Raw genomic sequence first — 12,584 nt, forward strand, 5'->3', positions numbered from 1 at the left:
TGAAAACCGGAGTGTAGCTCCTCAGTTGCACAGCCCAGTTTTCACTCCTAATCCTGAGCCTCAAAACCAGTGGCCATGGTTTATGCCGTCACTCTGGTGGAGCGGGGCCTGATAGAGCTGGCAAGGCTGACTCCACAGAGATCAGGGCGCCATCTTTGAAGGGAGCCTAGATCAGCACATAAACAGAATGGCCCCCAGCCCACCCCTCATGTAAACATTAGGACATCTCCTCACATGCAATAGGGGGCTACCCCCTCCACTACAGCAGTAGTGACGAGGCCCCACACCCCTACCATCCGCTACAGTGCCAACATTGGAACATCCCTGTTTTACAGGCATCTGGTAACCTCCCCTCCCCACCCCTGCAGATTATTTTCTGGTGGCAGAGACGACCCGCCATTGGCTGACAGCGGGATCTTCTAGTCCCTCCAATGTCTGCGAGGTGTTGCATGCCCCGCATTTTCCACCGTGCCGTGCTTCACAGGTGTTTGCGAACGGTGGGACCAGAAGGTGCCACCAGCAACAAGGGCCAGTAAACGTCCGCCAGTGAAGCTGACATACAAATTAAGAGCAAGAGTAGCCCCCTCGAGCCTGCTCCACCTTCAATAAGATCATGGTTGTCTAATCTCAATCTCAACTTCCCATTTCTGCATACCCCTGATAACCTTTCTTATCAAGAATCTATCGACATCTGTCTTAAAGATATTCGGAGATTCTGCCTCAACCACATTCTGAGGGAGAGGATTTGAAAATCTCAAAACACTTTGAGAGAAAATGTTCTCATCTCTGTCTTAAATGGGTGACACTTATTTTTAAAATAGTGGCCCCTAGTTCTAGATTCTCCCACAAGAGGAAATATCCTTTCCACATCCAACCTGTCAGTAAACTCTAGCCGATATAAGCCTAGTCTGTCTGGCTTTTCGTCAGAAGACAACTCGCCAATTCCAAGTGTTAATCTAGTAAACCCTCTCCGAACTGCTTCCAATATATTCCCATCTTTCCTTAAATAAGGAAACCAATACTGTACACAATGCACCAGATGTGGTTTCACCAATGCCCTGTTTAACTGAAGCATAATTTCCCAACTCTTGTATTCAATTCCCCTTTGCAATAACGTTCTATTATCTTTGCCAATTACTTGCTGCATCACCTTTTGCGATTCATGCATTAACCCACCCAGATGCCTCCACAGACACGATGGGCCAAATGACCTCCTTCAGCGCATAACAATTTTGTGATCCTGTGATCCCAGAGCTCTGCAATCACTCACATTTTAGGTAATATGCTTTTATTTAATTCATACTGCCAAAATGGACAACCTCACATTTTCCCACAGTAAACTCCATTTACCAAATCTTTGCCCACTTACCTAGCCTCCTTAGATCCTCTTCAGAACTTACTTTCCTACCTGTCTTTGTGTCATCAGCAAATTTAGCAACCATACCATCGGTCCATTCACCAAATCATTGATATAAATTGTAAAGAACTGAGGCCCCAGCAATGAGCCCTGTGGCACACCATTCATCACGCAAACAGAAAATTTGATAACCTCCTTTCTGTTTCCTGTCAGCTACCTAATCTTCTATCCATGTCAATATGTTACCCCCGACACCATGACCTTTTATTTTGCACAATAACCTTAGATACAGCACCTCATGAAATGCCTTCTAAAAATCCAAGCTCAGTATATCCAACCATTGGTTCCCCTCTATCCACAGCACTTGTTGATTCTTCAAAGAACTCCAATAAATTGGTTAAACATGATTTCCCTTTCACAAAACCATGTTGACTCTGCCTGATTACATTGAATTTATCCAAGTGTGCTGTTATAACATCTTTAAGAATAGCTTCAAGCATTTTGCCTCTGGCAGGTGTTCAGCTTACTGGCCTATAGTTTCCTGCTTTCTGTCCCCCTTCCTTTTGGAAAAGGGGCCTTACATTCTCTATTTTCCAATCTAACAGTACCCCCCCTAAATTTAGTGAATTTTAGAAAATTAAAACCAATGCATCAACTATCTCACTAATCACTTCTTTCAAGACCCAAGGATGAAGTCCATCAGGACCTGAGGACTTGTCAACCTGCAGCTCCAACAATTTGCACACTGCCACTTCCCTGGTGACTTCATCACTATCTGACCTGGCAGAACACCCGCCTACACTCTCCCCATCTGTGTCATTGAAGAACAAACTCGAGCAGAACCAGCATGAGTGGGCGCACCCTGCCAGAGTCATGCCTGAGCTGGGATGCCAAACACCCTTTGAGGAGAGAGCCCTCGAGCTGGCAGGCGAGGAGCAGGACCACATCTGTGCAGACAGCGAGATAGCAGGGGGGGGTGCAAGACATAAAAGTGAAAACCCTCAATACATGCAGCCATGGTGCAAGCCTTATGTGAGTTAACTTTCTCCCATCATTTTGCCTTTCTGGCCCCAAGATCACCTTGTTTGATGGCAGGTCACATTCAGCTCTCTTGTCAGGCAGGAGTCAGACATTTCACAGAAGGTAAGAGGAACATTGTTCTGTCCTCACTGCAAGTCATCATCATTCACTTGCAGTGACTGGCCAATTGCTCTAGCGCCCTGCATATGAATGTTCCAGTCATCAGGATGACCTCCCACAGGCACCACAGTGGTGAGAGGATGCCAGACCCATAGTGGGAGAGGTCTTCACACCCTAGACCCCTCGCCCCCATACCAAGAGGCTATGAGGGCAGCCCTAGCCCCACGCTCCACGTGGGCCTGTCACCGGCCAAGGGTCTTTCTCCCCAGGTTGTCCCTCAGCACCCTCCTCAACACCCTCCGCATCCAAGGAGATGTGGTGCTTCTCCATCTGCTTCTTGTCCAGCTGCTCATCCCACTGCAGTGCCAGGTTGCATAGTGCAGCAGGCCACCATGATGTGGGACACCCTCTGGGGACTGTATTGAAGGACTCTCTCCGACTGGTCCAGACGCTGGAACTACATTGTGAGCAGTCCAGTTGCCTGCTCAACCAGTGCACAGGTTGATGCATGAGCCTCATTATAGAATTTACAGTGCAGAAGGAGGCCATGTGGCCCAGCCAGTCTGCACCGGCCTTAGAAAGAGCACCCTACTTTAGCCCACTCTTTCATTCTATGCCCGTAACCCAGTAACCCCAGCTAACCTTTTTTGGACACTAAGGGCAATTTATCATGGCCGACCCACCTAACCTGCACATGTTTGGACTGTGGGAGGAAACCGGAGCACCCGGAAGAAACCCATGCAGACAAAGGGAGAACGTACAGACTCTGCACAGACAGTGAACCAAGCCGGGAATCGAACCTGGGACCTGGGGCCTCCACACTGGCATCATCAGCCACCTCCTGGTGGAGTGCCCTTTGTTCCCAGGGAGCCATCCCCAGCCGCTGCTCACCCTCAAAAATGGCTGGACTCTGCGAGCGTCCCAAGATGTAACCATCATTGATGCTCCATGGGAAACAAGCAAACACCTGCATGATGCACATCGCATGGTCACAGATGATCTGGACATTGAGGGAATGATATTCCTTGCAGTTCAAAAATGGCACCTCATGCTGCCATGGGGAGCGCAGCCACGTGGGTGCAGTCAATGAAACCTTGCACCTGGGTCATGCCTGCTATGTGTATGTAGCCCATGGCCCTGCATTCTGCCTCGCCTGGTCACGGTCCAAATTGATGTCCATGAGGGCCCGTGTGAATAGTGACCTCCACCTGTGGGCACCTGTGACCTCCCCAATGCACATGTGCGTGGCTGACTGGGATGTGCCGCACAGGTCAGCCCTGTAGCCCTGGAATAAGCCTCTGGCATAAAGACTCAGAGTAACAGTGGTTATCAGGGCCACGGGCAATAGGTGACCTTCCAGTTCTTATGGTTCCAACTCTTGCATCACGTTGCGCCCCCTGCGACAGGCGCAGTATTTTCCTGGACTTCTGACACCCAGAGGTAGGCAGTTCGACGGTGGTATATCTGTGGCCAGTAGTGTCGCCTCTCAGGCCTCACCTTCTGTGACCTTGCTGCTGGAAGGTCAGTGGGCCCTGCCTCCCCTCCTCTGCAGGGCGCAGGTCCTGGCCACAGACAGCAGCTCGTCAATGTCACTACTATCGATGGCAATCAAAAGAATTACCAGATCGACTGGCTTCATGATTCTCCCGAATCAACTGAGAGGAAGAGAACATCAAAGTGAGCGATGAGGAGTCCTGACAATGTCCTGACACACAGCCTTGTCGGATCTGGGACATTCACCCATGCGCATCCTCCTATGTGAGCACCTTTCCACTGAACCTCACTCCCTCCCCTGTCACACAATAGCCTCTTCCCAACAATTCCCCTCTCATCTCAACCTGAATGAAGTGTGTTGACCCTTGAGAGCCTGAGCGGGCCATGTGACAGCCCCAAGGGTGAGGAGTGAGGGCAGTTGAGTGCATTCAATGGACCTACATTCTAACCTCATGGGGGAACTAGACACTACCACTCATCATCTCCTGAACGGGGTGACAGATGTGCACCTTCACCATAATGCCTTGCATTGTGGGCCACATCTGTGTTACAACTCTGTATAAGCATTGGAGTACAATGCTTGTGGGCTAGGCTTTCAAAGGGCTAAAGATTGGGCGCCAATCAGTAGCACACCCATGCATTGCAATGCTGACTTAATTGGCACAATTGACTCATCAAAGAAGGATCAGGCAACTGGCTTCCCCTTGTGGCAGGTGAGTCATACCTGATGCAAGTAAAGACTGAAATTTACAGTCAACTTCATCCTCATTCCCACAGCTCTCATGGGCTATGGATTAAATGAGTATTCCAACTTTAACAGCCAGCCACCTATATACCTGACAAACATGCCCCCATAACTAGTGGCCTTGTACTTGCAGACAGCCCAAGCCCTCAGGCTCCAAAGTTCAGACTGTGTGGGGCTCATTCTGACTGCACTTGTCCTCCCCCTTGTGTGAGGATCTTCAGCCCTCATGAGGCTAGGAACCATCTCTTGTCAGAGCCCCTCACCCTGCCCATGCAGCCAGGTATCTCACGGGACCCAACCCAGAGACCTCACAGTCGGCCCTTGTGGAGTCACCTGCTCCCACCCACGTCCTAGCTGCCACTAGAAGGGCAATCCCTCAACATTGATATCGCCACAAGCCCAGCAATCGCGACTCGGGTAGCAGGGCCTGAAAACCAGCTACCCTTTAAACCTTGAGGCTCTCAACTCTGAAGGGCTGCTAAGGCCTGTGAGGAACCCCACCCCCTGAGATGCCAAGATTGAAAACCCCACCTAGCCCCATGTTTCACTCATCTGGTTCTCCCACATCCTCCCCGGTGCCCCCTCTGAAATTGGCACCCTGGAGGGTGATGGTGACCTGAGCACTCACCTCCGATATCCTCCTCGGAGGTGAGCTCACCACATTTTTGTTTTTATACAGCTGTTGTAAATTGCGCCGGCACGATGAATATTCAGTGAGAGGGGAAACCCTGGCGAGAGGGCTCGGTAATGAATGAGGTTCCCAACCTTCCATGGCGGGATTCTCGTTACATCACCGGCAAGGCCTGGGAAATTGGGGCAGGCGACCTTGCCAGTGAGAATTACGTTCACCAATTTTCATTACATTTTACACCCACATCGCCATATTTACAGACTAACACAAGCTGAAAACCGTCCCCCTGGTTCTCAGCTTCGGTCCTGGTCAAGGCACAATTTACATTCTTACAATGAGGCATCAACAAAATTTAATTATCACCTGTGTGAGCCATAATGAAATCAAGGATTGCCTTTTGTTCTCTCGAAAGAGGAGACCCAGTCTGAAATCCACAATTCTTTCTGGTAGCTTTGAAACAGTCTTTAAACTCAGTCCAATGTTTTTTTTTTAATGTAACCTTTAAAAAGGTTTTCTAAAAATTTGTAATATCATAACTGCATACCGTAACAATATGTAAAAGTGCATCTCTGACAGCAATAGAAAGGTTACAGAAGTTAAGATTGGATTGCTATGCCAGCCAGATAGAACCAGATATGTGTGTTTCATCGGTTCTGCACATTTTTCTGAGATCAGGAGAGGTTAAATTTATAAATTCACCATGCAAGGTGAATTCACCTGGAAGTAAAGAATCAAGGGGGAGTGGATAACACTTTTATAGACAGAGGTTCACGTTTTAGCATTTCAGAAGACTAAAAGAATCCTCCCAGAGAAAGGTGAGTCTACATGTTCAAAAATACTAGCTTCTAAAGATGAGTCTGCATCTGTTCTGAAAACATTACTAACTACAACCATATAGATTTGAACTAATCAATGGACTGGTTTTCTAAGGCTGTTAACTTCACAGTTAACCAAGGACCTTAATCTTAAATTAATCTCACCAATTCATATCAACCTTAGAAGTTGATCTCAATTTCACATTTATGATCAGCAAACAATTAATGTTTTTTAAAATAAATTTAGTGTACCCAATTAATTTTTTCCAATTAAGGAGCAATTTAGTGTGGCCAATCCACCTAGCCTGCACATCTTTGGGTTATGGGGGTGAAACCCACGCAAACACGGGGAGCAAACTCCACACGGCCAGTGACCCAGAGCCGGGATCGAATCTGGGACCCCGGCGCCCTGAGCTGCAGGGCTAACCCACTGCACAACCGTGCTGCCCTTAGCAAACAATTAATGTTAAATTACCATGACATAACCAAACTTTTACCTCCGTTATTTATTTTGTGAATCAATACTGTCTGTTAATAATTTGCATAGCCAACTTTTACATTTATTTAAAATGTTTCTGACTATAATTCCAAGAATAATAAATATTTTTAAATTTATGAGTTTGATCTCTGGCTTCTTGGACACTCAGCAAAAAAACAATTATTTATTCAAATTACTCAGTAGCTTGTGCAATTGCTGTAGAGAGGTTGGTCGTGCAAATGCTATTTTCATCGAAATTAGCTCATACAGGACAGTTCACTTAGCCAGATATAAGCATCATGTGGTAAATCTCAGACACTTCCTTGGCAAAAAGTTAAGTTGAAGTAGTTGAAGATTTAGATGGTACTCTTACTGAATATGCTGTTTTTAAAAAATCTTTATTGTCCCAAGTAGGCTTACAGTAACACTGCAATGAAATTACTGTGAAAAGCCTCTAGTCGCCACATTCCGGCGCCTGTTCGTGTACACTGAGGGAGAATTCAGAATGTCCAAATGACCTAACAGCACGTCTCTCGGGACTTGTGGGAGGAAACCGGTGCACCCGGAGGAAACCCACGCAGTCACGGGGAGAATATGCAGACGCCACACAGACAGTGACCCAAGCCAGGAATCGAACCTTGGACCCTGGCTCAGTGAAGCAACAGTGCTAATCACCGTGCTACCATGTTTGGACTATCAATCCCATTGTTTTAACATAATTTGCTCATATTAAACTACTGTCAACATGATTTTAACAAAGGAAATGTTATTCTTTAATGACAAAACACTTCTGTTAAATTAGCGGAGAGAGAAATTTGATGTGTGTGTTCATCGTTCCTGCGATACTAGTAATTATTGTAAATTCCTGGGAATTTACACCTAAGTTTCATATTCCCGATGTTCAATGACAAAGTACACTCCTTTAGTGTAACAGTCATTATATGAAGTCATATATTGTCCAAAATAATAGTTTCAATGTTTATCACTTGCAGGAGGCGTTCATAATGGTGAATATGTGTCATGGCTCTACTGCTATGATCCAATAATGGATGTATGGGCCAGAAAACAGGACATGAACACCAAACGGGCTATTCACGTTCTGGCTGTGGTGAATGATCGGCTGTACGCTATTGGGGGAAACCATTTAAAAGGTGTGCTACTAGTGATGAAGGTACAGGAATTGGAACAGATTTTATGTATGAGACCGACCACCACATTGGAAACCCTTTTATAGATCAGGCTGTTTAGTACTGAAATGGGGAGCAGTAAAGCCTGTTGTGACCCCCATGGGGAACCAGTAACCAAATTTGCCAAATGACCCCAATGAAGCAATTACCGAAAAAATTTAACATTTTGTAGTTTTTACTTAAACATGAATCAGAATGTAGATCAAACATGAATTAATAGGAAATTACAGTTGGTATGAATTATAAATTACACATGGAGTAGCAAAAACAATAAAGGTTGACTCATGAAATTATAAGCATTTGCATCACTCCCTGCGCAAATGTGGCACCGAGTGCACTCTCATGGTCTTTCCAATTTGGCCTCCATGTCAGATGTCTCACTGTTCTCATTCAATGAATTTTGTCCTTGAGTCACCAGCAACAGTAGCTCCATTCCTGAGTTCCCTGGAGACAGTCATCACTCAAACAACACACTCCTGCAGATCCTCCTTCGCTGGACTCACAACAGCCTTGGCGACATAGACACCCCAGAGACCTCTTCAGCTGATTTCTTTAATCAACCTCATTAAATTGCCTGGTCAGCTCTGACAAAAACTGAAGTAGAATTGTCAAATTCAAAATCTCAGCTCTAACCCAGTATTCAACTTTCTATCTCTTTCAATTGTATTACTCATCTCCTTGTAAATGTGCCTTATCTGTTCTTCACCCACTGCAACTTCTTTGTCTTTGGCCACAGAACATCCATGTGTTAACCTCCTTCCTGTTGAAATGAAAATGACTTTTTGTCCCAAGTAGGTTTCAAATTAAGTGACTGTGAAAAGCCCCTAGTCGCCACATTCCGGCGAGGCTGGTACGGGAATTGAACCGTGCTGCTGGCCTGCCTTGGTCTACTTTAAAAGCCAGCCCTGACCTAAACCAGCCCCAGTTGGTACTCCTTCCAGATCAAGGGTTGTCAGGTTACATGGACCAGTATTTCTTATTATCCAGGAAATATTGAACTTATCTCTACAATTGATGCAAACTCTTAAAAGTCCTTCTCCAACAGTTTTAAAAGCAATTGCAGGTTCCCTTTTCCTTATTGTGCTTCAGTTCAAAGGTCATCAGAAGCCTGAAACAGCTTGTATGTATATTTATACTACTGTCAGATCACTTGCGCCATGCACATAGCCAAAGGATGTGCTGAAGTTGTGCCTATGGGGTTTAGCCGGCATCTCCACATTATGGGGTTTAGGTCAGCCTTGAACATATACCTAGCTACATATTGAAAATCGTGAGACTACAAACACATCCCATCTTTACTGTAGGTAAATGGAAACTCCCTATGTTTACAATCATAACAGAAAAAGCTATATAAAATAAATATAAAATGAAAACCTCACTGCCTGCCATGGTTGGTGGTGCTGCAACATCAGTTGGTCAACTTCACCCAATATTATCCTTTTGGTCTTTAAACAACAATATTTCCATTTATCTGTCCATCAACGTTGGATCTTCCCTGCAGGTTAAAAACAATGGCCAGGATTTTCCACTCTCCCCTCCACCCCCCCCTCCCATACCCCCCCCCCCTCCCATACCCCCCACCCACCTCCCATATCCCCCCACCCACCCCTCCCGTACCCCCCACCCACCCCTCCCCTCCCCCCACCCCCCACCTCCCTCCCGTACCCCCCACCCCCCCACCCGCCCACCCCTCCCCTCCCCCCACCCCCCACCTCCCTCCCGTACCCCCCACCCCCCCACCCGCCCACCCCCCTCCCGTACCCCCACCCGTACCCCCCTACCCTACCCCCACCCCCCTCCCGTACCCCCCACCCCCATCAACATGAATTGAGATTTCAAACCCTTGACAATTTTGATGGAGTCAGGCCAGATTTTCACATTGTGATATCACGGGCAGCACGGTAGCACAGTGATTAGCACAGTTGCTTCACAGCTCCAGGGTCCCAGGTTTGATTCCTGGTTTGGGTCACTGTCTGTGTGGAGTCTGCACATTCTCCCTGTGTCTGCGTGGGTTTCTGCCGGGTGCTCCGGTTTCCTCCCACAGTCCAAAGATATGCAGGTTAGGTGGATTGGCTGTGCTAAATTCTCCTGTGTGTCAAAAGGTTCGGTGGGGTTACGGGGATAGGGTGGAGGTGTGGGCATAGGTAGGGTGCTCTTTCCAAGGGCCAGAGCAGACTCGATGGGCTGAATTGACCTCCTTCTGCACTGTAAATACTATGATCTGGTGAACATTGAATTTTTTGAGGCCTAAAATGTCAGGGGGCCAGTTAAAAAGGATCCCTCCTTGTCCTCCAAAAGCCCATGCAGGGACACCTCACAAGCTGCCCATTTGGCATGGGCTTCTCGTGCTGCCACTTAAATCATGGTGAAGGAATGAGGCCCTTAAGTAGGAAATAATTAACTAATTAAGGGTCTCAATTGACTCACTGGACTGCAGACTGCCAAATACCATCCCTGCTGGTGTATACTTGCAGTGATAACAGAGGACAGCTCAACCACTAAATTTAACACACCTCCCACCTTCAAACCTGCTTTCCTTGTGTGTGTGTTGCGAGTGAAGGGGAATATAGAATCCCTCTCTTTGAAGCACTTTTCCAGCATCCACAAGGCACACAACCAATGAGTCATATAATAGCACTGGCAAGTCTTTGAAAATCAGGCATTCATCATTCCTTTTGAAAAACTTCACTTGTCTTACATTCTCCTAAATTGTCAATCAAACATAGCCAGTGAAAGTACCACTGAAAAAATATTTAATCCACTCACAACTCTTAAACTTGTCCAAATAAATGCCTTGATAATCCATTTCAAAGAAAGATAAAGCAAATACAATCTCTTTAAACCGTCAATTAAGCAAAATTAGTAGTACGTTTTGCAGCTGTGTAAACAACTCCTGACCAGGCTGAGTCCATTAGTCATTCATAATGAGGCCATCTGGCAATTGTAACAAAAGATGCAGACTGAACAGATGCCAGGCACCTGTTTCATTAAATAGCAGCTCCATTAGCAACAAACAGCCAGTGAAGTTTTCAGTGATCAATAAATTTTGCTACAACCTCATTCCATTAAACAGTCCTATTTTCATTTAGTTTATGACATTTTGGGGAAAACCTTTGCAATTAATAATCTTGAATTTGCATAATACCTCACACCATTTGACACCTTAACAGAAATTAGAATATTTTATATTTTTATGTTGATAGTACATGGTCAGTGAGTGTGACTCTATTGCATAATCCTGCTGCTGCGAACACCCAGCCAGAATAAAGAAATAGAACTCTCCACTGCTGATAGGGCCATCCACTGAATTTTCTTGTGTCCCGGAACTGATCCAAAATATAAGCCTCTTTATTTTTGATCCATCTGTTTATCTAGTAGTAACAACTGGCATCATGGTAAAGAAAAAATGGAGCAATAGAATAGGCTAGAGGCTATTTACACTAATATCACTTTCTTCGAGCTCTGGCCTCCAATATTGGCAAAATACTGAATTGTAGGATAGAATCATTGAAAGGTGATAGCACAAAAGGGGGGCCATTCAGCCCTTCTAATATGTATCGACACTCTGCAAGGGCAACTCAGCAACTCATCTGCCCTTTCTGAATAATCCTGCATTTTCTTCCATTTGGTGAATTAGCAATTCCCTTTGGAAAGACAAGATTGAATCTGCCCCCATTGCATTGGCAATGTATTCCAGATTCTTAACCCGCTAGTAAAAATGTTTTTCCTCAAGTCACCTTTGCTTCTTTTGACAATAGAATTATATCATCAAATAGTTTGATGAAAATTAGTAACAGAGTTCAGTACTTTATTCCACAAAAGTGGCTGCCTGCTGTACCGGTGACTCAGGCTGTATTGCTGCAGTGGTATTTTGTAGCTTCATATTTACTAAATCTAACAAGGTAATGTATTAAGTGGAAAGATCAAAACGATTTCAATTATTTTCCTTTTATTTTCTATATAGTTTTCATTGATTCCCTCATTAGCTTCACTCCCCTTTCCTGTGCAAACAACCTGCTGTCAGACCTTTGTCAATACAATGCACCAAACACTTTGTCAATGCTGCCTTGAAAGAAGCTTATCTGCGTATAGGAGATGTGCAAGAAAGTTCTCATGGTAATTTCTCCCCACGTTTTTTATAATTAATTCCTGTCAAAGAATGGAAATTCACCACATGCTCAAGACTCAGTGTGCTAACAGAACAACACTCTCCTGGGTTATTCTACTCATGGGACTGACGCAGGAAGCCAGAAAGTGAATAAAAAGCAAATGAAAACAAACATATGTTTTGTAGAATGTTTACATTATTGCAGTTATTACTGATAGGCTCACTGCCAAATTAGCACCTGATATAGGTACTGCTTTTTAGATAAGAACAAAGAAAATTACAGCACAGGAACAGGCCCTTCGGCCCTCCCAGCCTGCGCCAATCCAGATCCTTTATCTAAACCTGTCTTCTATTTTCCAAGGATCTACTTCCCTCTGTTCCCCGCCCGTTCATATAACTGTCTAGATGCATCTTAAATGATGCTATCGTGCCCGCCTCTACCACCTCCGCTGGCAAAGCGTTCCAGGCACCCACCACCCTCTGCGTAAAAAACTTTCCACGCACATCTCCCTTAAACTTTCCCCCTCTCACCTTGAAATCGTGACCCCCTTGTAATTGACACCCCCACTCTTGGAAAAAGCTTGTTGCTATCCACCCTGTCCATACCTCTCATAATTTTGTAGACCTCA

General features: G+C 45.5%; 1 protein-coding gene across 2 annotated transcripts in view; it reads left to right on the forward strand.

Moving 5' to 3' along the window:
* Nucleotides 1-12,584, forward strand: part of klhl14 (kelch-like family member 14) — a 275,002-nt gene that overhangs the window by 244,389 nt on the left and 18,029 nt on the right. The window contains exon 7 of one of the 2 annotated variants that reach the window (XM_072467845.1): nucleotides 7,653-7,831. In XM_072467845.1, the coding sequence (XP_072323946.1) occupies nucleotides 7,653-7,831 (179 nt within the window). The remainder of the gene's footprint in view (nucleotides 1-7,652; nucleotides 7,832-12,584) is intronic. The other variant, XM_072467844.1, reaches the window with a different exon arrangement.

This window comes from Scyliorhinus torazame, chromosome 11 (assembly GCF_047496885.1).
Source record: "Scyliorhinus torazame isolate Kashiwa2021f chromosome 11, sScyTor2.1, whole genome shotgun sequence".
NCBI lineage: Eukaryota > Metazoa > Chordata > Chondrichthyes > Carcharhiniformes > Scyliorhinidae > Scyliorhinus > Scyliorhinus torazame.